Source organism: Mugil cephalus, chromosome 9 (assembly GCF_022458985.1).
Source record: "Mugil cephalus isolate CIBA_MC_2020 chromosome 9, CIBA_Mcephalus_1.1, whole genome shotgun sequence".
NCBI lineage: Eukaryota > Metazoa > Chordata > Actinopteri > Mugiliformes > Mugilidae > Mugil > Mugil cephalus.
In genome coordinates, this window is record NC_061778.1 from 14512977 (window position 1) to 14540034 (window position 27058).

At 41.1% G+C, this 27058-nt stretch overlaps 1 protein-coding gene across 1 annotated transcript in view; it reads left to right on the top strand.

Moving 5' to 3' along the window:
• The first annotated feature begins 238 nt into the window (after window positions 1-238).
• LOC125013660 (cGMP-inhibited 3',5'-cyclic phosphodiesterase A-like) overlaps window positions 239-27058 on the top strand; it is a 54047-nt gene continuing 27227 nt past the window's right edge. The window contains exons 1-2 of the mRNA XM_047594517.1: window positions 239-3293; window positions 26114-26164. Of these exons, the coding sequence (XP_047450473.1) occupies window positions 2373-3293; window positions 26114-26164 (972 nt within the window). The 5' untranslated portion in view covers window positions 239-2372. The remainder of the gene's footprint in view (window positions 3294-26113; window positions 26165-27058) is intronic.

A 27058-nucleotide genomic window follows, 5' to 3' on the forward strand; every position in this document is an offset into this window, starting at 1 on the left:
AACACAAACACACCCCTCATCCAGCTCTCTCCAAACACTTCCCAGTGATGGACGACACTGTTACAACACTTCCTCACCACAATTGGTGGAGCGGGTCTGGACAACGTCTCAGAGGGGGAAAGGACATGGAACGTTATTACAGAGGCTACCTTTACCAGATGTGATTTACAGCCTGTTGTGCAGTGGTGGTTACCAACCTGTTCCTTCGGTCAAAACAACGCAGCGCGCTTCAATCGACACCACCGAAATGTTCCTGTTGTGCTCATTTGATTTTACATATTGTAAACATCTATTGTCTTTCCAGCTGAACTGTCAGTGTTAATGGTCAGTTTGGAAAATGTCCCATTCGTAGTAGTAACATTTGACGGCAGGACCAGAGTATTTCAATATTGCTTGGTGTATCCACCACGTTTATCATTACTTGTTGTAACTACTTACCCTTACCCTAATTTATTCACAATACCAGCTGAATATTTCAATTTTATTTATTAAGTGTCACTTCTTTCAATGCTTGGAGCTCTACGATTAATGTAGCCATCAATACTGACAACTTGCTCAATACTTGAATATTGATATTTTAGCCATTTAGCAGTCACTGTCATCTGTCACTTTTTAGTTATAGCTAACGATTAAATTCACATATTCTATTTTAAGATGGTGCTTTCAGTCTGTTTTTAACCAAATTATACGTTCTGATTTCTCATTAATTTTCTTTGCCCCCTGATTTATTTAGTTAGTTAACACGTGGAAAAGACGAAAGTAACCCTGGTAGGGAATTACTGATGTGCAGCACAGACACTTGAACCCAGTGGGAATCGGTATACTGTGTATTTTCACGTATACAACCACATCACAGTTCAGTGTCTTTTCTTTTTATTTGATATGGTTGCGCTTTGACAGACATGTGAACACAAGCAGCGTGCATGGCGGCAATTTTTCCACGGTGAAAGCAGTTTGGTCACTTTGGAACAGATTTGGAAAATATTGAATAAAGTTCCTCCAAAGGCAACTGAACGCCAACACACAATTAATTCTAACAAATGTTCCACGATCCATCATGATGGGATGACTAAAACAGGAGGTTTATGTCCTGACTGCACTTGAGTGATTGCACTGTTCTATGTTGTGTAACACGGATGCCTATGTTACATCAACATGTAATACTGGTGGTGGTTAAAAGGATACATTTCCAAAGCATTAATACAAATGAAAAAAAAAATTTTTTTCAGCAAGTGGGAGATGATGCCACATTTGAAAGGGCTCTCTTCTGGGAAGAAGCAATTTGTTTTACTTTGCTGAATGGTAATTCTGCATAAAGAGACGGACGACGGACTTGAAACAGCTTCATGTGATTGCTGTGCATCGTTTTAAATCCTCTCATAAAAATGTAGGGCAAGCAGGTGAAGGCTGCTAACTTGTCCTGCTCTGGTCTGCCGCACACGGGAGGCAGGGGATGATGTGATTTAGGGGTTTAATCCAGAAATAAAATCATGGGTAGCAAGATGATTATTACCAGCAAAAAGACTTATCTTTGTTGGTCTGTACTCTAAAAAAAAATGTACTCTACACACTAGAAAATGATGTGTGCAGTAACATTTCAAAGGTTTCTTCGGAGCTGGTGACATGTCTTGAGTGACCGTGACTGATAAATGATATTGTTTAAGTTTGGTGGTACAAGGATAACATCCATATTTGGTATCCTGTCATATTTACGGCGCACAGCACCTTTAAAATGTATTACAGGATTACTCCAGTTAATTCTCCTAATGTGCATGCTCCGTCTTCCAGAACAAGCCAGGAAATCTTCATGTAAACATGGCATCCAGCCACCGCGATCTGAGTCACATCCAGGGCAGACTGCAGCCCTACAGAACGAACAGAAACACGGGGGTAGAGCTGAAACGTGACGGAGGAATCACCGGAGCGTCACAAAAAAAAGGTCTAGTGGGAGGGGAGAGAATTAGAGAGGGAGAGAGAGAGGGAGAGGGAGAGAGAAAGAGAGAGAGAGAGAGGAGTTGAGGCAGTGGCCTAAATGTGTGAAACGCCAGGGGTTGCCTTTTTGGTCCACTGGTTGTGTCTACCTGGGGCAACAGTCTACCAAATGTTTGTAAGGAAGGTCTGAACCACAACACGAAAGAAAAAGTTGCGAAGTCCACATCTGAGCAGTTTGCAAGTGATGTGCAAACTTTATTTAGTTTTGGAGGCAAGCCTCCCCGACCAGTGTTTTGGTGTCAGCCGTGCACAGACAACAATGCGTTATTATGGGGATTATTGTTAGAGTAATCATTTAGTCTGGGACACTCACTCTGAGGCTATATCTATTTTTTTTTTTTTCCCGGGCGGTCAGCGGTGCATTCCGCTTGACTGATAAAATGGCCTTGGAAGCAGACAGTGACAGAGGTTCATCAAGAAGCGCTCATGAAAAATATCCCCGGGCTGCGTTGGAGCGCAACGGCTACGTGAAGACATGTGTCACCCCGCTGCACCAGGACGCAGGGAGCCAGTCGTGGCTGAGACTCGCCGTGACATGGACTTGCCGAGGAGTGTCGTCTGCGGTCTGCGTTGCCTCCATCTCCGTTATTCTCGCTCTGCTGCTCAGATTGGTCGACTGGGATGCAGGCAGCAGCAGCAGCAGCAGCAGCAACGGAAATAGCAGCGGCTCCGGCTCTAGTCTTCATTTCGCAGCGGGCTGCGCTGTGGAGCTGCTTTTGACTGCGTGTCACTGCGTCTCCCCCGTTTTTACACTCGTATGTGCCTTCTTTTGGGTCGGGCTGTATCTGATTCGCTGCGGGGTGCTCATCCGTACCGCGGTGTTTTTGTTAGCGGTGTGCCACTTGGGCGAAGCCGCGGCACAGTCCCTCCTGTGCGGCGCCGAGGACCAGCTCCTGTCCTTCCCCGCAACCCTGGTAGTCCTCGGCTGCCTGGGCAGCGGGGCTCTGCTGGCCGTCCGGTTGGGTCAGGGAGTGTCCATCCTCGTCTTTATTAGCGTCATCAGGGCCGTCTCCCTTGTCTCTCTGAGCAGAATCCGGGCCAGTTGGAGACCCTACCTGGCCTACCTGCTGGGACTGCTGGGGGTTTTGCTTGCGAGGTATGCTGACCGGCTCCTGCCGGCCTCAGGGACCAGCGGGACGGGGTGCTGTGGCTCTGTGACCGGGGCGAAGGAGGAGGACATCCCTGTCTTCAAAAGGAGACGGAGGTCCAGCTCCATAGCGGCCTCGGAAATGATGGCTCACAGTCAGAGCAACAGCAAGTCCCACCGCAGGACTTCGCTGCCTTGCATTCCGAGGGACCAGGTAAGACATGACCAACTTTGGATCTCAACCACAGCACACTGCAGGTTTTTCTTGCCGCTTTACTTATTACCTCTCAACTACTGCAGGGCTGTAACATTTTTTGCTCTCCTCTCTTTCTCTGATGGCATGTGTGTCAGCTTTACGCGCGTCTTCCTCACTACACCGAGCCATCCGGGATGCCAGACTGTTATAAGAAACATTTTTATTATGCAAATGACGGATTGTTTGCTCCACAGGCCCGGCTCTATAGTTTCTCAGTCTGTGTAATTTACGTCCGCTTTGGTGAAATGAATCACACCACCCTTTACATCCATACCTCAAACGCTGCTGTTTACCTTTACTCTTGCACTGCTGTTAATGTGTCCATCATCGCCGTGCTGTGCGCCGTGTCTGTGCTGCTGATAAACGGACGGATGGTGCATGTATCATGTGCCCGTCAGTGTGCGTTCGCGGGCGTAGGTGTGAAGTCCCATCTAAATATTTTTGAAAGCCTCTGCTTATCTTGGTCACCTGCCAGTGTTGTGGTGCCAGGCTTAACGCATCGAGGGGCCTTTTGTGATGCATGCTATCATGAGCGCAGTATATTACAGCGGAGGGGACTGTGAATGGTCATTAAACGTCTATCCCTCTGTTCTTGCTCTGATGTGTTCATTAAGCCAAATTATCTCTGCTGTATGACTCATCGCAGTCGTCCTTGGATTTTTTGGAAACTCCCAGCGTGGAGAATGGGTAGATGAAGGGGATGGTATGTTTACAATGTGACCCTTAATAATCCAGGAATGAGGAAGACATGCTCCACTCTCATCACTGTTCCAGTGAACTCATTTAGATTCTAACACGTCTCTATTTGTCATCCAACTTGAAATCCCTGCGCTTGTTTTTCAGAATAATGTTTACTTTTAACAAGATTATGGCCAGTGGCATCCAATACCCGTCTATATTCTTACCTTCACCTCAGTGCCAGGCTTCTATCAAGGCACCAAATTGTGGGTTAAGGCACAAGTGCAATGCATGCTATCACTTGACACAAAGTTGAGATGTGACTAAAATATATATGACTCAGTTTAAAGCACTTTCAGATGTTATCAGACGCAGTGATTTTTGAGTGTTTCAGCCATATGAGCATTTTTAAGCAACTGACAACATCTACTGACTTGCATTGAACTGATTAAACGCATACTGTATAGTGTCTTGTAAGCTATGTAGGGTGGGCACAATAATGTGCATGACATTCAAATAAACAAATCAATCAACCAACCAATCAATCAATGCACATGACAGAACATTATGATATCTGGATCTGGTTTTCATTTCTGGTGCTTCCACCAGTCATCCTTTCAAAGCTACTTCCCTTCAGCCTTTGTCTCTCATTTGTTTTAATGCCCTCTAGTGACAAACTGAGACAAAAAAACAAATGTAACGTAACACATTTGGAAGCGGCAGTGTTGTCATCACACGAGAAAATGCACGCATGGATCCATGCACACGCATGGCACAGCTTCTGTGATTGTCCTGCACTGGGTGAGCTTCATACCATGTATGGCTTAGCTAAAGAAGCAGCGTAATCCTGATTACAGTGGTGTTTTCCCTCAAATTTAGCCTGATCTCATTTGTAGAGTTCGAGCCTAGAGAGGGACAGATAATGTGGTGGAGGAAGAACTGAAGAGCTTTGGAGCAGGAAGCAAAGGGCTTATTTTGTGGGTGTTGCACTTCAGTACTCAGCGGGAAGATAGTCTCTATTGTGTCTGCACATCCTTTGTAGCCACTTTAATGGATGTGTTGTATCTTTATCGTCTGTTGTTAAGATCACTTTAAAATGATGTCTCGGCGTACTCAGATACGGGGACGCTACTCACTGCACATTACAATTACCGAGGCCATTTGACGACAAGACAGCAAAGGAAGCTCTCCCGATAATCAAGAAAGTAAGATGAGTGCAGTGAGTTAAAGTTAAATCCAAGAATTTGAGCTTTTTAGTGAAATTGTTGTATTCGATAAAAAAAAAGTTAAATCATCTGCCTCACTCAACATCACTATATCTATGTTTGTATCCTGATGTGACTCCAGTGTAGTCATTCCCATAGGTTTAGACGTGTGGTGTTTTACATTTAACTGAGTTCACCTCAGATTACGTGGGTCTTCTCGAGTGACCAAATTATTACAGCAGGGCACATAACGTGTTTCAGTTTTCTCTGATCTGGACTCACACACACATTGTCTCATCTCCTAGGTTTCTTTCCCGTCCTCAAGAAGCTCGACCTGTTCTCACATCAGCAGTCTGACTCTTGATGCTTGGATGTTCATTGCTAATTGGTATCTAGGGAACACTGAGTTAGTGGACTATCTGTACTATTAGAACAGCTCCATTACCCATTCTGCCCCCACCGTATCTGGAACAGGAATGATGACAAATTGAACTCAAATTGAAACTTAAAAAAAAAAAGGAAAAACTCTCCCTGCCAACCAGATGCCGAGGATAGCTTGTCCTCCTGTAGCCTGTCCATACTGAATAAACCTGAAGGACCAGCGATAAGAACAGGAAGGTTAATATGTGGCACAGAGAGAGAGAAAGGGAGGGAGCTAGACTGTACTTTTGAAGCAGTTAATTAAAATTGTATAATTTTGTATAATTATTGATTCTTGTGTACAGTGTACAGAGTACACTGATATAATGCCTTATAACTGAATACAGTTCGTCAGAAAATGGGCAAATATTAACAAGAGACAGTCATTTTTGTTTTAATTGACCACTTTGGTGCTAACTTTGTTTTGAGCAATTGGAACTTAGTTAAAGTTTACAGTCGTTTGCTGAAGTTGAATGTCAGTGTCGGGCTGAGAGCATGCACCAAAATAAAAGAACCCGTAGTCAGTATGAACACAGCTGAATTCATAACAGGAATGTGACAATTTTCAATATAATATTGAAGTTTTCTATACAGCATTCATGGTCCAATATGTGCTTGTGATTATGTTTTTGGGGTTGCATGTAACTAGCTTTAATAATTTATATTTCTCTCCAAACTGCCTCTGTTGTTGTATGCCTGCAAATCCACGTGCTGGGACGAGGAAACATCATACAATCCCCACTGGTTGAGATAAGCACAAAAAAAAAAGAAATAAAATAAAATAAACAGTGGAGATGTTCATTGGAATGGATTTGCAACTGTTTCAGTGGTTCAGAGGTTCAGAGGTTGGACTGGAAGTCTTGGAAGTCTAATTTACGTTGTACAGTTTTCATGCTTATTTAAGTGCTTTGTTTTGTACCATTGAGCAAAGTGCAAACTGACTGGAGACAAAATCCTTGTATGTGCACACATTCTTGGCCAATAAAGCTGATGATGGTTTGGATAGGCAGAACAGTTCCTCTGAAGTGAAGCCAAAGCAAGTAGAGCTCCCCCTGGTGACTGGCCATAGTATAAGTCATAAGCTCCACCCCCTCCATATTCATGGATGGGACTTGTGACAAATTAAAACACCAAAATATAATAAAATATTTTTTCAATGATGGTTTCAGACATTTTAGGTAGTCAATATAATCTTGCTGCATGTTCAAGTGCCTTTTTTTTTTTAGATAAGTTTTGTTTTATATGTAACGCTATAGAAACAGGATGTGACATAATAGTAACCACCAGCTGCCATACCAACCAGTCTGTAAAGCGATCCATGAGAGTTGAAGAAACAACTTTTTAAAATAAGTACAGCGTATAATCCAACATTTCATTGTAACTGGTGTAACTGGTATAGCAGAGCGTAATGTTAAGTACGCAAGATGGCATTGCCTGTATCCCAGAGAAAATAGCCTCAGTTTGGCCATTGGCTAATGCAGCGCATTTGGATCACGTGGTCCATATTTATATACAGTCTATGTTTCAGAGATGTGGGCTTTTGTCATGTTATCACGGTGATAGTTCACCATTTTCAAGACTGAAAAATTAATGAAAAGAGTAGGATAGTAAAAGAAAAAAAGTGCTGCTCAACACAGTGTCCCACCTCCTGGTGAAGGCCATAATAAAATTTATTTTTCTCGGGATTTTTTTGACTGGGAATAACCTGAATGGAATCCAAATAACAACAATGTGTTATTGTAAATTTTGTAAAAAAAAAATGTGACCAAAACACAAACAAACATTGCACTGAACTATGAGCTAATTTTGTTTTTGTGTTAATCGATGCTAAACAGTTATAGAGCGGTCGGTGATAAACCTCTGTTACTGTTTTATTAGAGCTTAGAGTAGAGTACAGTAGTTTCAATTGCAAGTTAAAAACTATCTTTGATTTGTATAGTTTTTTACTATTATATTTGAATGAACTTATGCAATCCATATAGAAACAAGTTCCATCTCTGATATATGTATGCACCAACATTATAAGTAATATTTCAATATAATAAGGAGCGGAGGTGCCTAGACTAAGCGCCTAACAAATGGACGGGTTCAATTCAGAGGAAGAATATCCCCATGAGGGATCAACAAGGGAAAAGAAAATAATAACACTATGCATATTGAACCGTATCATAATACATATTATTTTTGTGAGCCAGACCGTGTGAAACAAATGAATTTTCCATGGAGTACTTGCTGAAAGTCAAACTTACACAGACCTATTCTCCTCAAAAGTTTACAGAATGATGTAAAAACGTTGCAATGTTTCACTTAGCACTGAGCACTACACCTGTCTGTCAGTGACAATGCGGCAAAGATGATGATGATGATTCATTAGTGCCTAGAAATGCATGACTGGTTATAACGTAAGCTTTTCCTATATATTGTGAAGGAAAGGGTGAATGAATCTTTGACACATCCATCAGATGACCAGAATGAGATTGTGACCTCGAGAATAAGACGCTCATCCCTGATTATTATCCATTTAAAAATAAATTTCACATGTCCTGATGCCTGTTATTGTTGGTGCCGCCAAGCCGATATGACACTAGGTTTGCGTCAGCATGCGCACGCTCATTTATTCTGAATTTTAAGACATTTAGAAAACAGTTACTCAGATATGGTTATCTGCTATTCTTCTCCCTTTTTTTGGAGGCCTCTCTCTGACACAAACACACACACAGTTCACAGGTCCAGTTCATCCATACTGTAGATAATGAAGCTCTCCAGAGTGCAGTTGTACCTGAGAGAAGTGGGGGTTTTCATCAAGCGTTGCTTGTGCAGTATTTATGAAGCAGGCTGGTGCAGCCTGCCAAGCCAAAGGCAAGACAGGCACTCTGCTGAACTGGAAACTGCAAAATAGCATTGGCTAAGCTCCATGGCTTTATTTCTGTATTTTTCTCTAAGGTAAATGGGATTTATTGTTTTGCTGATGCGCTGCTATGCAGGAACCTATAAGTTTCTGCACTCAACATGACGCAGGTTGGAGGTTTAATATTTGAGTATTTTGACATGCAGGTCAATCAGTTATGATCCCTCTGGATGAGCTCCACACAGAGGCCTTTTGTTTTGACAGAAGTTGTTTGTATTTTAGCCAGGGTCTCAGTGGGACAGAGATTTGGGGGAAATAGCGGTTTTTGGGTCACATGAAATTGAAAAGCACTTGCTTTGTACACAAGATAACGACAGCCATAAATAGAATGTCCAAGAAAAGCAACAATATTAAGTGTTTTATTTTTTGATGCTTTGTCATTCCCCCTCTGGCAAACAGTAGCAGTAGTCCCCTACTAAACATGTGTTTCAACCACCCCTGACGAAATACGGTGAAGTTAGTTTAAACTTTACTGCATTATACGATGAATGAGGTTATGGTATATCCATCTCACTTCATCACCATATACAGTATCTGTGTCAATCTGGAGGGGAAAGGAGGGAGGGGGACAGATTTTAAACATGTGCTCTGAAATCTATTTGAGGGGAGGCCCACATTCTCTCACTGACGCACATACATTTCCAGGGAGACACACAACCTGCTCCAGTCGCCAGTGCTATCTTACTAAATGCCATCCGGGCTTAATATATCTTTTTTTTTTCTAAGATAAGGGAGAATATTGTTTTTATTTCTAATGGGCAGATAAGACAGCAAGGTTTTAACTTTATATGGCAAAGGAGCATTACGAAAAAGACCATGTGGCTCAAAAAACGAACATTAGTTGCAGATCTGGGATGGGACGCAGTCTTCCGTTAGGCTAAAAACAGAATTAATTGGGTAATTTAACAATCTAGGTTTATAAATGAGCTGGTTTTTCCTTAATACTTGCTTCGTGACTAAACTTTTATAAGACTTAAATTATTGTTGTAGAAATGACATTTTGCTTCAAAGAGGGACACTAATAAACCAAACACTCAACTGTTTATTGTGCCTAAAATGCAAGTTACAGGTGATTTACAGAAAACCTTGATGAGACGTAAGATGTATGTCCTACTTTTTGAGCAATTTGCGATCGTGCCAACACACCAGGAGCAGAATTTGGTGCATATGAAATATTCACGTTCTGTAAAATGATATCCTGCATGTGGTTCTTTACCCCCACTGTATATCTAAACAATAAAAAAATACTTTTTTGTATCACCAGCTCTCATCACAGTGTGTTTTTTACTACCTGATGGCGCTATATATAGAAACATAAGCAGCCCCAATGATATTAAACTCAAAAACAACACAAATGACTTTTTGTAAAATTTGGCAAAAAAGTGCAAATCATGACACAAAAAGCACGAGACAGTTCTAATCTGTTTGTGACTATAGGGATCCAACAATATGTATGTGAGTTTATGAGTTTAAATATTATAATATCATAATAAATGATATGATTATGAACACCTGCTGGATATTCTGTCGGTCTCTCTTGCGCCTCCCAAACAGTTGTGACTCATCAGAGAATGGACACAGATACTTGAGTAGTGTGGAATCTAGTGAGTTTGGAAGCCAGGTCAGCATGTTGTGCTGTTATTCGTGTTTTTTAAGCTGGTCCTGGACCGAAAATTGGCCCTCTGAGGTTGTTTTTCCTGTTTGTGTGTGTGTTTGTGTCAGGCTGCATTCTGCTGGGGATGGCTGCTGTCACCAAGGAGTGTCAGTGCTATGGGGTGTTGGTGTCAGGTCCAAAAGTTTCCCAGTAGAACATTGAATTGCCACAAGATGGTCAATGTTACTTCTCCTGTATTGAGTATGTGTATTCAATATATTTTGCATTTTAGGTTTTGTTACAGCTTATTCGGCTTAATTTAAACCCGTTGTCCTCATTAGTGGACACTTTAGTCTCCCATCTAGTGGTAGCAAAGGGTCAATACACTAGTCGTTAAAAACATGATAGCAAGCGCTTCATCGGATTCATTCAACAGACGATCACAGGACATAAGTGGACGAGGAACAAAACCCCATTAAATGTGACGGTAAAACCTATTTATTTATGCTTATTAATGTTTCTTGTTTGAGATGTGCCGCAAATTTAACAAATTTTATCAATACAACGTTGCTAATTTGGTGTTAATTACTTGTTTGAGCATGTTGGGACTTTATTATTTGCTATTCTGGTTTAGCTCTGCCATGTACAGGTATGAAATAAACAGTTTTATATTTTGTGACACATTGGTGTCTTTATTATAATATAAATAAAATTATATAAATAATCCCAGTGTCCACATGCTTAGTTTTTATACTTCTTAGTTCCTACTGGAATGGAAGAAAGTTTACAAAAAGGAGGCTGGATGCAGAAATAAGGTAAAGTAAAAAAAAAAATAAATAAATAATAATAATGATCATTTCATTCTAAAGCAACATTGTAAAAAACAGAAAAAGCAATGAAGAGAATGGAATAAAGGAATTATTCCCAAAAGACGTAAATGAAAGAAAAGAAGACAAACCAGAAGGTTAAAAGTCAAACGTGATCGTTTTGGCTAACCTGAGGAGACCCAATGCACGATCAACTATGTGTGAGAGGGAACGATTGAGAGGAGCAGAGAGCGAGTGTTGAAAGATTTGGTGGGGAGGGTGAGGAAAAAAGGGGGAGTGGGAGGAGGTTCGCTGCCAAGCACATCCGAAGTGTTGATGGTAAGAGGACAACTATCTGGTCCCTGTGTTCAGCGTCTCTGCTGATGGCGTGAACACGCCATCGCTCCGAGCTCTCACATGGACTCTCAGGCGCACAGCCCGGGGAACTTTGTGTTGATCGCTTACGGTTTGCCTGACAGATATGGCATATGTGAGTGCTTTTGTTTGTCCTTGTGTAACGCGAACGTGGCTCCGTGCCACATGCTCCCACAGAGACAGGGCAGGTCTAAAAGAGCAAAAAAAAAAAAAAGAAAAAAGTATAAAAAAAAAAAAATAGGGTGAGAAACTAGCCTCTACAGGTTCAGCAGAAAATAATTTTAACCTAGCGCAGCCACTTCTGTATACTGTACACGTGCTTCCACATTCACACACACACATACAGTGGCTTCCCTGCTGGCTGTCCAGATGAGGTTTGGTGGCCTTGGACAAGGATTGCCTTGTTACTCGATTCAATGGTGTGTTTTAGCTCCAAAATATGCTTGGTGAGAGGTGAGACGGGGGGAGGGCGGTTGGCCTGGGCAGGGGGCAGCATTGACGAGGAGCCTCTAGATGTCTGTCCATAAGCCTGTCCGTACGCCCATCTGCTTTTCTCTTCCACCGCCGTAAACACTGTCACCCTGTAACCTGGCTGTCAGCGGCAGAGAGTTATAAACAGATCTGCGCTGGTTGTTTTTCATGAGCGCTTTATTTTCATGACATAAAAGTGCAAGACCAATAGAGATTCTCTGTCCTTAGCTGTTCCTGACTGTGTAGACGCAGCCCGTGGCCAGTTTGGGAACCGAAGAGAGAGTTAGGGATTAGGAGGCAAGGCTTTTAAACGGTATTTATGCAGGAATGGTTGGCATTTTCTTCTCTGTGTGTTTCTTTCACAGCTGTGCCCTTGGTTTACAGATTTAGTTAACACCTACTGACAGGGAGCTGCCCAACAGCAGCTCCCAGGTATGCAGCGCTATTGACCGAGCTAACTAGCTTCAAGAATGTTGCAGGGTTTTATTGTATAATTACCAGCAAATCCCATAAATGTACCCTGTTAACAAGCAACACCAGCCTGAGACTAGACCCTGTACCTTTATTAACCCCCTCAAAATTCAACAAACACCGGAGAGTCACACGAACCGGTGGGTTATATTTTTCTTTATTATTATGAGCACTGACAATATAATAACATGTATAATTATTCTGGTAATCTGGCACTGCACACCCAGAAAAACAGGCTGTTTCCACTGTGGTTAAATGCGTACGTAAAATGTTTTTGTTTTTTTTAAACAACACGTGCCATATAAGGATCCCATATGCCATATAATATAATAATTAGGAAATGTTGGCGCTGTGTCACAGATATATAGTGTATTTTCCAATTAAAGAGAGGGGAAAAAACACAGTTTATGCTGTTTTTCCAGAATAAACTGCAGCAATTTTAGTAACAGTAAGAAAGTAATATGGTACCCATATGGTAGTGATTCACGTACAAAGCTGCAGATTTGAGGAAGTTCATCGTATTTGTCTTGTGACTGGACTGATTGATAGTGACAGTAGTTGATGTTGTGGGTGTAACTTCTACAGCTATCCCACACATTGATACTTTTATGCTATTCCCTGGAGGCATCCACCTTTAAATGCAAAAAAAAATAAATAAAAAAATGTCACTGATGGTGCAGATTTTCTTGCATTTTTTTGTTGACAGCTGACAATCTGAGCCAATGTAACTCTGCACACGTGCTTTTGAATTTATTACTTGATTAATTTGGACAGGTAACGCAGCATCAGACAACCAATGAGTTAAACCTGTGACTGTTAGCTGAACCTATTTGACAGAAACCATAATGAAATAATAAAAAAACACCTTGACTCGTGTTATTGTGAAGGCAGCGATACTATTGGACTTTTCCAAATCTAGCTCTTAAAATCCTTAAGAAGCAAGTCACTAAATCCACATTTTCAGATTATTATTCACAAGCACTAACAAAGAACATTGAACTTTGTGTATAATTTTGCCTAAATTGCCAATTTACCAACATTTATACAACTTTAAATAACATTTTACAGTTAAAACATTAAACTCTACCTTTTTTTTAATGTGAATATTCATGTGCACAGAGACAGCACTGCCGTAGAGACACACGTGGACGCACTGTATAGACTCACATACACAGAGCCCTGCCTTGATGACTCTACCTGATGTGCTGCGTCCTCGTAAAGCAAGACCTTGATTCAGATTCAGCTGACGTGTCATTGCAGGTTAGATCACTAACCCAGTCGAGCGACGTCTCTCTTCCTCCTCACACTGACACTGACAACGCTCTCTGTTTCCCGCATATGTATTTATGTATGTTTGTCACAGACGCTCAGCAGCAGCACTATTGGCGGCTCAGCTTCTTTCTTCCTTAATGCACAGCTTCCAGAAAAGGAGCCGCTCTCTGGGCTTCTGCCTCACATGTACTCCCAACATACTGGGCTGTGCATGTGTACAGATGGCATGGATAAAAATGTTTTGTGTTGACTACCAATTACTCGCGCTTGTATCACGGCCTCTCTGCTCGGAGTTCACTATATCTGTGCATCGTTGAGCACATGCTCAAATACAGGTGTGTATGTGTGTGTGTGAGTGTGTGAGTCCATCCTAGTGGTTTATGCTCTGTCAACAGTCTGCCGACACTCTGTTTGTTTTGGACGCCTCCAGCCTGCCTGTAGATTACCCAATCAGATAATCAAGGGTATAATTGCATCACATGCATCTGGGAGTGTTTTTCCCTTCCATTATCCCTCATAATGCACACATACATGTCCCACACACTCTCTCTCTTTCACACACACACACTATCACGCGCACACATGTGCCGCAGACACGCAGCGGTGACGTACGTACAGCAGCTAATTGCCAGAGGTTTTTCTGTGTTGTGAGACAATGAGTCCCCTCGTGGTTTGATCTGGACATAAAAATGCAAAGATGTCTTTATATGTCATATCCTGTCTTGACGAGATAGTATCACAGAGAGCCAAGGCTCTTTCAACAGAGAGACTCCGTTATACCTGCTCCTTTGAATCTGGGATTGAAGTCTTTATAATGATGAGAAAGTGGATCATGAAATGATGGATGAGAGATGACAATGATATTTTGCTTCTGATTTAAAAAATAATAATTGACTGCTACAGGAAGAGACACCTGCATGTTTTATTATATGCATCCTTAAATTTCTATCTGTTTGCAAAAAAGACACATCACTAATCCAGTCAGGTATTTCTACCTGAATCTGGATTCCTCTTATTATACCCATAAAAGGTTGCCATCGTCGTTTCAGGCCGTTTTTTGGAAAGCGCTTTGACACAATTTGTATTTTTATTGACGTTATATAAATAAAATTTAATTGAAATTGAACTGAATTGAATATTTAATTGGAGAGAGATTAAGTAGAGACCCCTACTATATGTGTTCTATATCAATCTCGGCTTAGTGCTATTTATAAATATACATCACTCATACATTACACTATCATTTTGCATTCAATATTCAAATATGGTTCAGATATGCAGTTTTGTTTTTTATTTCAAACATGTGCAACAGTAGGGTGGCTGTAAACATACCTGACATAAACATACATATATATGGGATTTCACCTGGGGACTGATTAGGCTCTCTTTAAATTTGTAAAGGAAAAAAAAAGTTAAAATATATATATATATAAAATGTCTAATCAACCAAACATTTTGTGACCTGCCTGCAGTACTTCCGTGGACCCCCTAGGGGTCACGGACCCCCTGTTGAAGACCAATGTTTTACACTGTCTATATGTAAAAATAAATTCTAAAATTGCACACTGCAAATTTGTAAATAAATAACATTTTCCCGTGAGCACTTCTGTGCAATTACTTTGTTTTATAGTGGAAACAACAGGCATAGTGCAAGGAAAGCTAAAGTAAATGGAAGACATATGTATCCATATACAAAAAAATAAAATAAAAATAAAATAAAACCCACACATTACCTCACGTAACCTCATACATAACTACTGACATCATTTATAAGGTAGGACTCACGTTAATGGTTAGAAATGGCTGTACATTATATGCTATAAAAACACTTTGGTGCAGTAGCTTCAGTAGTCCAGGGAAAGACATTGAAAAGGCATGGAAATGACTGGACTGCAGGATTAATTTGGGTAATATTTCCCCTCGGGGCAATTTGCCACAAGCAATGGGCATCTGAAGTAAAATCTCTTTTTTTTTATGTCTTTGTATCTTCCCGTCTTTCAGCATTTCTCTGCCCCCTCTCTTTTACTTTCTTTTTTGTCCGCCTGTCCCTCTCTGTTTTTTCTCCCACTCACCCGATTTCCTCTCTGTCCAACTTTCACAGGACAAATGCCAAAGGCTGTATTATTGTGTCCTCAGCTGCCATCACTCACTGTGTTATGTAAGATGGTGCCGATGTGTGGCCGTGTGTACGTGTGTGTCTGTGCGTGTGTGTGCTTGTTTCTTTGCCTGGCTTCAGTCCTGATATGCCTTCTCTGAATTCTGAAATCTATTCAGTGTATCGAAACTGAGGTCAGGCCTGTTTCAGCTCTGCAGATGTGTGGTCCGTGTCCACCATCACCTCTTATTGGTTTAAATCTATATAGGTTTGGCAACATCAGAAATTAGTCCAACCTGTGGCGTTGCAGACTGGGGAGTTAGAAGGACGCTTCTCTGGTTGGGAAGGAACCAGAATGGGAGGGGTATTGGTTCTGGTAGCAAATTCCTGGAGGGGGGCTGAACTTTATCATCATACGTGGTGGGCAGGGTATGTGTCAGGAGAATGAGATGTAGAACTGAAAGGACATCTTATACAAATCGAGTCCTGGCTGGGCTCTTAGAAAGGATACAATTTGTGGATTGTATCCTTGTAGACACATAGAGAAACACGTTGAGGAGTGATTGGGAGGAATGACCAGCCTAACCTGAACCCAAGTGATGCTTCATTATTGAACTTCTGTCACTGACTGGACACAATAAACACCATACTTAAACATAGAGGACATTTTGAGGAACTCCTAACCCCAAGCAACATATTGTCTGTGTTTAAAATTCTTGGGGTAAGCCTCACTCATATCCCTGGGAGAGGAGTTGGAGGTAGTTCAGGAGTTACTTAGTGGCGTGGTGCCACTCCTGAAATCCCCCTTAAGAGGCGAAAAACACATTGTTGGGCTGTCTTGGCTCACAAACCTACTTTGTGTCACACAGTGGTTGGGTACTGTGCCCGACTGGCTGTTGATTGGCAGACTAGGGCGCTGGTTCCCATTTTTGAAAAGAGAAACTGGTGGTTGTCCCTGGGAAAGATGCAGGTCGCTTGAAAAGGATTAGAAAGTAACAGGACAGATACCTTCTTGTTTACAAAACCAGCTCTTTACCCCTGTAGTGGTGCTGGGTACACTGCTGGAGTTTACTCATCCAGTTCACATGTGTTCTGTGGACTTTGACGAGGCTTCCCACAGGATCACCTTGGGATGCTTATGTGGGTGTGTCTATACTTTCAGCAGACAGTCCAAACTTGTTTCCAGTTGGTGTTGGCCTGCAGTTGCTGGGAGAGTACTTTGATCAGAATGTGATCTGTAGTGTGCACTCAGGGGGATATGACTCAGTCCACACCTCCGAGACAGATTGCCCTTTCTAAACATAGGGATGGGTTGATGCCTCGGCTGAAGGAGTGGAAGTATTTTAGGCTCTTACACCTGAGAGGAGGTAATTCCACCAGGACCATTTTGGTGATGGGAATATTAAGCCAGAAGGCCGTTCAATTACCAATTAATATACAGTCCAAAAGATTTGAACAAGGTCATGAATATGAGCTGCCAAAATTAGTTCCCTCTGCAAGGTGGCTGGTGGCGTCATTAGTGAGTGTGCAGAGTTGAGATATCCAGAGAGGACTTGGAGTAGAGCCACTGCTCCTTCACAGTATATCCTCTCAATTGGCCTCTGAACGACTCTTTTAAAAGGGATGACTGGGTACCTTGCTTAGCCCGCTGCCATCACCACCCAGTTGTTTAGCAAAGAGAACCCTGCTTCTCAGCGTGATCTCGGTTCTAGTCCCTGTTTGACCTTATCTGATTTCCGATTGGTATTTGAGCCCGCATTCTTTGACGTACGGAGGTATCCAAGCAAGAATAAACAGTTGATATACACATAGCATTACCACTGCATACATGTTATATTTAGCTGCATCTAAACATCACATTAGGGTATATTTAACCAGGTAGGGAGTAGAGGATTGGTTCCGGGGTCAAGTTTTGATATTCATAAATAATTGGATCCGTTCTATAAATGGAACCCTGTTTTCTTTGGAAGCTGTGGTAAACCATCACAAAGTGAGCGCTTGCTTCTCTCTCATCTGAAGAGCAGACGAAGGAGCTGGCCTTGGGCTGTGATGTGTGTACAGGATGATACACACATTAGACACACACTCTCTCTCTCTATCTCTCTCTCTTTCTCTCTCTTCCTGTCTCAGTCGTTCAATCACACAAACAACACGCCTTCATACTGTATATACGAGGCCCTTTTGGTTGCTGGACGCAGCTTGTGCTAATGTCACTGTGTTCCCTTTCTTCATTCAGCTTATTTTCTCAAACACTCTCCCTTTATCCTCCTCCCTCCTCGTTTTTTTCTTTCTCTCTCTACTGCTTTCTCTCCAATCTCATTCAACCACCAATTCAATGAGTCCTTATTGGATGAAGCTGCTCTGGAGTGAAATACACAAACGGCTTTTGGTCTAGCCTGAAGACAGGACTACCCAGAAGAGAGGCTTTCTTTCTATGGATTTGTTCTTCTGTGTGTGTCTTTCTTTCTTTATATTGTCGGTCACAGTTGTTACCTTCGTGTCTTTTTGTGAACACGCCAGATGCACAAGCCAAAAAGAGACATGAGAGTTTGTATGATCTTAAAAATAATTTCACAACAGTAAAGGGGTGGATTCGAATAGAGAAATAATCTCATCATATTTGTGTTATGTAGTGGACACTTGGTATTTATGGGCCTCTGGCTTAATGTCTCCCTGCAGATGTTGCTCAAATAAACAAACATAAAATGGTGGTTTCCTGTGGGATTTGCACATGGCAATAAGCCTTGAATCCAAAAATAATATGCTATTTGTCGCAAGGATTATTAGGCAATTGACATCTTAGATATTAATAATATTAAAGATTCATACCCTGCACCCCCCACACCAATGATTTCAAATATGTTGCCCAATTAGACATCTTCACAGCATTGTGCATACATGTAGAGATATGGCTGTTAGCTTTGTTGTAATGTGGGATGCAGTATTTTGTATATGCAGCTCTGTACAAGAAGGGCTTCTTGTATGTTGCAAATTGCTGTATTAAAGATTTGTCTCAGCAGAATGGCCTCTTACCAGTTGTCTTCCTTGCAAAGTATCATGAAAGAGCAAAACTTCCAAGTGCAGACAAAATGGGATGTAAATCATTATGCATGCAGTTTCAAATGGAAGAGCAGTGTCTGGACGTGCACGCTGTTCCCATGGAACGCGGCCTGAAACGCTAACGCCCCGCAATGTCAGCGTCAATCAGCAAGAGCAGAAAGCTGCCAGAGAGAACTGGGTTGTGGGAGCTGTGACGCACTCACCTCTCACGGTAATAGGAGTAGAGAATGACAAGCTGGCGTCAGTAGCCTTACATGGCTAGAACAACGCGAGGGAAAAGCACTTCACTTACCATGGAGCCTTGGAGGGAAGAAAGGAGGGAGGAGGAAGGCTAGGGTGAAATGGTGTGTTTGTGCGTGTGTGTATCTCAGATGAGTATTTTTGCATGCATGAGAGCTTACGTGTGTGTGATGCAGCTTCCTCAGTGAAGTGAAGATGACAAGCACGTTTGGCAAGAACATGAATGCATACTAAAATTGTCAAGTTGAAATGAGTCTTAATATATTATTTCTCTTCAGTGTTTGTTTGTATGGATTCAGTTTCATTCATACACTCCAGCGCAGTTCAGTATCATTTGAACATAAACTATTCAATGAAGAATGCTTGAGAGTTCAGTTATTAATCTACTATTGTGCCATAATATGTTTTACTTGGACATAACTTTATTCAAGTCAAATTATTATATTTGTGCAAAGGTAAACCAAAAATAAAACAACAAAGATCATGGAGGGGTTGGCTGATATGTATATGTATACATATACTTTGATTTGATATTTTGTATCTGCTGTGCAAATGAGAAGCCTTTAGTCCAGCCTAGATTTGCAAATGTAAATCAAGCAATTTGATTAACTATGATTAATGTAAATGCTTACTGGCACCTTAATTCTGGTCTTTGCAAACTCTGAACATCCATCTTCAGATTAAGTTCACCTGTGACTGACTCTGTGATGTTACATGGTTATCAAACCAATTAGCAACCTAAGTGTTTAATGCACGTTATTTTAAATTAAATTAATTTATTAAAAAAAAAAAAAAAAAAAAAAGCCTTATACATTTGACGTCAGAAAACTGTTTTACTTTTGTGAATTTTTTCATTTTTGTTTTTAATTTTCATGGACAAAATCAATATAAATGAATTTAACATATGGTGTCCCATGCTCTTAAGGGCTAAACAAATGTAAACTTGTATTTAGAACATTAAAACATAAGTGTTAATTCAGGCACTTATCAACGTAATCACATTGAGTCACAACTGTTTTCGTGGCACAAGGGAGACCAACACAATACTAAGAAAGTAATGTTTTACTGGATCAGTGTATAAATGATACTCATGAGCTTATCAGCAAAAGGGCTGTGAATACACAACATTTTTTGTCTTACAGGAGCACCTTATCTCATGTATGATTGACCTCATAGATTACTTATACATTGAAAAGGATCATCAACAATTCATGTTCTTTCGAAAGTCTATGTGGTTTCACTCCAGTGCTGTTTTATTTAAAAATATAAGTTGACTAATTAGTCAGGGCACCGTTTTATCAACTATTAAAGCCATCACTGGTTACAGGACAGTAACCAGTGACATTACAGGACACGTGCAACTGTAAAACCACACGCAGCAGTTCATGCATCAAACATGGAAAGGGGAATACAAATATGAGATGTACAAATGTAAACGCACTGACAGATGCACGCATGTGTTTACTTGGCAGTACATGCAGAGGCTTAGTCATGCAACTCCACTGTGGAACACATGGACACACATGTACAGTACTTGCCCGAGGCTCTGTTAGCGGCTGCCATCAGCACAATCCACGAAAGGATAGAGGCTTGAATGGGCTTAAATCACGTATGCACATAATGAACTGAAATGTAACAGACCATTTTTCTTTTTCTGAATTTAAGTATCTATATAATCTCTGAACATGTTAACTTCATTGCCATTTTATCTTACATTACAGGCCTATGCATGTGTAGTAGTTAGAAAGTTTGAAAGTTTGTTTCCCCCAGCTCTCCAGCCATCCTTTTACTTAATCATGACGGTAAACAAGTCAACTTACTCTGACTTCTGGGAACACATTGAATTTAAAGGTCATTAACGTCACACTACTTTTATGAGGATTCTAAGCTTCATGCAAAATTTAATCTTTCTGTCTCTGTGGTTATTCCTGAACAATAAAATATCATTAATTACCATCTTGTGGTGAATTATAGTGGAAACTAATTTCACAAAGTTGTGTTTAAAATATATTTCTTAGCCATGTGACTTTTTTTCGTAGCTTAGCTGCAGATGGGAATGTGCACAAAGCTGCAGACATGGCGGCACACTTTTGTTCCAAAGCATAAAACTGATGCCACATGTTTTGTCAGATATCACATCTTCAGTTTTAGTTGTATTACGCAAGGTTTTAAGCAGTCAAAAAACTGAGCTCCACTGTAGAGCGGCACCGTCCATCGAACCATCTGCACCCAGACACACAAACACTTGCCTGACAGAGTGACGTGAGCCTGTAATGAGATCAATAAGCAATTGCTGGTGTGGTCTGGTTTCACGGTGCATTGACAGGACCCCTGATGTGCTGATTGGGAACAATTAGCATCAGTGAGCAGCACTAACAGGGTTTTGAGTGATGACGGTAATGAGTGCATGTCTGAATTGTACGTGTGTGTGCGTGCGTGTGTGTATGTTTGTGTGTGTGGGTGAGTCATCATCATCCAGCCCAGGAGTCCCATCTCTCTCCCTTACTCACACACACACTGTCGTAAACACACACATGCAAACCATGCATGCACAGGCGGCTTTGCCAAATCCATCTGGCAAGCTAGCTGTGTTGAGTGGGTAAACACTGATTCTTGGGGTCAAAATGAACCAGTGCGTAGAACACACAATCTGCTTCAACTACACAGTGAGGAATACAAAATATGGATTTTGAGCTATGATAAAGAACAAATAAACTGGCTGCAATGATAAGACATGGTCAGAAACCTGATCAGCTTTGATATATGGTACAATTGCCAGTTTTTACTGAATAATGATCGAACAAGGTGTCCCTCAAGGATCAATACTCGTTTTATGTTGATATACTTTTACCCACTGTGTCAGCCCCACTGCAAACTGCACTTTATCAAGATTACAGACTGTTTTTAATTAACTTCTAAACTGTGGCTGTGTGCTTTTCATAAGAACATGTAACACACGTTCCCAAAAGTGATGTAGTACAAAATCATAAATATTTTAGAAGATCCTACAAAACCCATGTTAAACTTTGAAACAAAACTTTCTCCTTTGAAAACAGGAGAAACACTCATTAATCAACAATAGGACTGAGTCTGACACTGGATTATGGAGATGTATTATATGCTCACGCTGCAGTCACTGCCCTTAAACTGCTGAACAGTGTTCACCACAGAGATATTCAGTTCATTACTGCCATCCCACTTACCACGTGGATAAATAGGATGGTTGAATAGTCACTGGCAGCATCCAAAAGGCCTTAGTCTTCATTTATTCATTATTTATAAGTCCTTGCTGTCTACACCACTATCTCTCAACTTGTTGTTTATTGTTAGTTTAATAAGAACACCATAGGACCACAGGAAAGATTGGCTATGAAAGCATTTGACATCAGCTCAGAACAGGGGTACACCAGTTCCCAGGGCGAGGCACAGTTCTGCTGGTGATGTAAAATTATTATTATTTTTTTTTTTATCTGAGATACTTTACCAACTATTTTTATTGAAGGATTTTCATTTTTGTGATATTTAATGAACGAAATATGTTTTCTAATTTTCAATAGCATTTCCTGCTTTAGGAGCGTGACCCACCAAAGACCTTTTTGTGCGACATTTGCTTGCTTAGTCATCATCTAGTATATGTATGTATGTCATTAATGCTACTGTATCTGTGGTAATCGAATGCATCGCTTTAGCATCCCGAATGCTCCTTTTGTATTGCTAATTTTTTTCTTTGTACACAGTTTCAATGAGACGATATGATACAGGAACTACATGTTTTCATCTATGTCAGTCTTGCTCTCTTTTCATTTGTGCGTTATGTCTCGTCCTACTCTCTTTTTCTGCCTCAGCTGGGATCTAGTAAGAACAGTTGCTGGCCAGTAGGGGTTTTGGTCTGGCTTGCTGGGTTTTTCATGACTAGAGGGTCTGAGTCGTGACGGAGAGCATGTGTGTTAATGTGTGTGTGTGTGTCACTGCACGCCTGTGCACCCGTATACGCGCGTGGCTCTGTGGGAATGCAAGTGTGTGGGCGTGCATGTGCAGCGACGGACGCACAGTCGTTCATTCGTGAAGCTCTTTTGCTCCTTTAGCCCTTACATGGCATTTGTCACAGTATGTTATAAAATACGCAGTCAGAGACAGACTTCTGTTAGTTTAAGTAAGAACACAGAGTTTAGGACGAGATTTACTGTGTGTTTCAGATCTACATTTCTCGTAAACAATCAAAAAGGTTTCATATTGCCAGTGTGGATATCACGTAAATTACTAGAAAAACGCAGATGTCAAAGTGCATGTGTTGTATCTGCAGTGTAATAAACTTCTCACAAGGCAAACAAGGATGTTTTCTTTAAGCCCGTGGGGGCTGCTGAAGACATTTCCTTTGTTATTTTTAGCTTTTAGGCATTTTTTTTTTTTTTATAAGAAGTGGGTCAGAATATTACAAATGCTGCATTAATGTAGTTTTGAGCAATGTTTGTCTTGCTAGATTAATCAGACCGGTGACTGGTACAGAGTTTTCTGAGATTATAACTCTTTGCAAGCAGTGGCAACCTGATTCTACTTAAAACCTGAAAGCTTTTAATGTTGTGAAGCGGGAAATTTTCTTTGCATTAAGGTGAAAAAATGACTTCACGGTTATATAGAATGACATCTCTTATCTTACTGGAGAAAATATTCCTTTAACACATGAGGAGGCTTATCCCTGTAAACAAATGTAAGCAGTGCATTTATCTCAAAAACACCCCTGGGACTAGCAAAGGTCAAGAAAAAGAGCTCCCCCTGCAGAATGCAGTGTGTCGATGCATGTGTTTGCCATCCCACACTGTGGTGTATGTGTGCGGAGATGAAGCATCCCTACTCGCGCGTCATGTTGACTTCTTCTGTTGTGCAATCTGTAAGAGTGAAATTAGCAGCAGTCTAATTAAGACTAAATGATGTTGGCTGTCAAAGACTGTGTGGCTTAGAAGTACATTAGGCCACTGTGATTTCCCAGCCTCTTATAGACTCAACAAGACGAGCGTATTTGAGCTGTAATGGAGGCTGTCAGGGGACAGCTGAGCACAGAGGAGGATTTAATGACCTGCGTAAAAACATGGAAGCGGAAATGTTTGTGATAGAGAGAGCAGGGACTCATTTTGCTTTCTCAAGTTTGATTTCTGCAATGGTGCAGCACCCCGACTGTGCTATTAATTTAACGGCGCACCTCATCTGTTAAACAAAGATTATCAAGACAAAATAATGGCCCGCGAAGGATTTCAATTCAAAAATAGTCACATATTTTACATGGTAAAGGAGCTCAGCGTGATTCAGCTTTCTTCCTCCCTCCCGTCCTCAGGGGCTCACATTAAACACAAATCCACTGTATTAGGCAGATTATCCCATCTGCCATTCAAGATGCAAAGTCATCTCCAGTGGATGACAGTAGCTCTGTCAGGTCACCGCATTTTATGACATCAGCCTACGAACTCTGACAGCCTGCGCACTCCACCGACCACAGCACACACTTGGTGCAGATGCACGCATGCAACTACACTGGGCCTAGGATCAAATGATAATTATTAGTGTTACACAATATACACTTCCTGCACACTGGCCTAATGCAGCAAAGGTACACAGACGATATGGTGAAGTATGAGCCAAGTATGAATTGATGCCTTGGATGACATACACAGTTTCTAATTACAGTTAGTGACAAACCGGGTTTTTCATTTAACCATTTCCTCTTTTAAATCTTTCTAGGCTATATGCAAAATACACAGATCAGGCATAACATTATGACCACTTTGCTAATATTGTGTAGGTCCCCCTTGTGCCCACAAAACAATTGTGACTCATCAGAGAATGGACATGGACCGTCCTCTAGTGGGGGACTTTGTGTCCTATGGGTTGGCTTGTTCCAGTAGATCCCACATACCTGATCAGTTTCAGATCTAGGGAATTTGAAGGTCAGTTTTCATGCTTTTTGAGTGATTCCTAAACTGTTTTATTTTTTATTTTTGTACGTGTGCCTGTGTCAGGCTGCATCATGCTGCTCTGCAGGCTGCCGTCATCATGAAGTGTCATTGCTAAGGGGTGGGGGTGCCTGCTCTGGTAGCGGTGGGTGACACATGTCTAAGTAAAATCCACACGGATGCCAAGTTCAAGTGTTTCCCAGCAGAACATTGTTTTGTCACAAGATGGGCAGTGTTGTTCACTTCTCCAGTCTGTGGTTTTAATGTTATGGCATATCCGTGTACTCTACCTTGTCCTTGTTCAAATGAACACATGTATGTTGCAGCTGTCCCTCTATGTTTATTTACTGTCAATGGTGTAGCAGTTTAAAACAAAAAAACAATACCTGCTTAGAACGTTAACAAGGTCACAGGCTCTGTAAGGCAAAAATAATTCACGCAAAGGGATTTAAATCGGCACCCAAAAGAAATGGGAATGCAACAGAGAAGAGGGTCCTGTCTACACTTCCTGAGATGCTTTCACATTGCTAGTATAAAATCATTTAAACACATGAAGAAATTAATGTGCCAAATGCTAAGCTTTCTCCCTCTGTTTTCAGCCTGAGATAGGCTTCAAATTTTTAGGTCTTCCTCGTCACTACACCAGCTGTTAGCAACATGAAATGTAGGTCAAAGGAGTCGCACTTCATAGTGCTTGTGCCACATTGCATCATTGCCGTGCTGTCTTCAAGGGTCCATATTCAAACAGTTACCTCTTGCTGCCATCTGGGGCCACTAGTTGTCTTTGAATCATCCACTCTCCTCACTGGTCAGTTTTCTCAGCCAAGGTTCTTGATATCGCGTTCATCTTCGTTTGGTCACTACAGAGATCTCATTCACGTTTAGTAAAAGCCACTTGAAAATTGGTGCGCAACACTGAATCACGTTTTTCTCTTATCGAAGAAAACGACAGGGCAGAGACAGAGGGCAGTGGAGGGTGAGGAGAGTCGTATGTAGATCAGCCCTCCAGCATTAAGGATGATCTGTCCTTTTCTTTCTCTTCATCAGCAGTGCCTGCTCTTGTTTTATTTTTAGATGGGTTGATGGAGAGAGGGATGGAGGAGGGGTAGAGTAAAGGAGGGACAGCAGAAGAAGGAGAAGAAGAGGAGACGAGGTTCTTTGCTCTGATAGCACTGTATTATGTCACGGAGTGAACAGATCTCTGACGGTAGCTTCTGTTTGTGTGCTTCTTTCTCCAGATTATGGGCCAGCCAGAATGGGACTACAAGAGAGTGCTGAGCAGATCTCAGGTCAGTGGAGCCCTGGGGGAAAGGGCGGGAAACGTGTGTGTGTTTGACATAACTTCATCTTCTCATTTTAAGATTGGCCAAATACCTAAATGTCTGGAAGCAGAAATTTGTTTGGCTGGCATCATTAAGTTTGTGGTTTAGCTCATGCTGATTGTCCCATGCTTTACCGTTTTAACTCTCACCTACTTTATCCACTCGCATTTCAATAAACTGCAAGCGTGAACGTATGCACTTTATTTAGTCCCTATAATATATTTTACTGGTCGTGGTAACTTTTGTGGGACTGGTAGCAGACTAAAGTGTTGTAAACAAAAAAACTTGACTTCATCTGAATCTGAAAATCAATTAAATCAAAAAAAAAAAAAAAAAAAAAATCAAAAAAAAAAAACAATCAATTTATTCTAAACATATATGGTGTAACATGTGGGTTGTATCTGGTTCTCAAACATTTACATATAATTTTGTAAAGGGACATATAGTGCGTGATGTGATAAATAAACAAGAGTGCCCTGATGTAAGGAAGCATGGCAACATTCAGGAAGGATTAAGACTGCAAAACAAGATATAAACTACATGATGGACCAATTTTTACATAGCAGAGAAAAACTGGTGACTCTCTTTTTCCACAGTCCACAGGGTAATTAGGTTTAATTGTTATCGGCGTGCTGAAACCCAAGATGCTCCTTGCTCTAGTGGTCACACTGCTTCACCCTTTTGGATGAGGCAAATTGTTTTAATTTTTCTAAACATGCAAGGAAACATGAGTACAGATCGTTAGCTAAGAATGAAACATTTAAAATGTCATTCAAATGAGGAAAAAATAAGTGATAAATTACAGGTGTCAGCGACTTGTCTCGCCACTTGTTTTATTTATCATACAGTATTTTATACTTA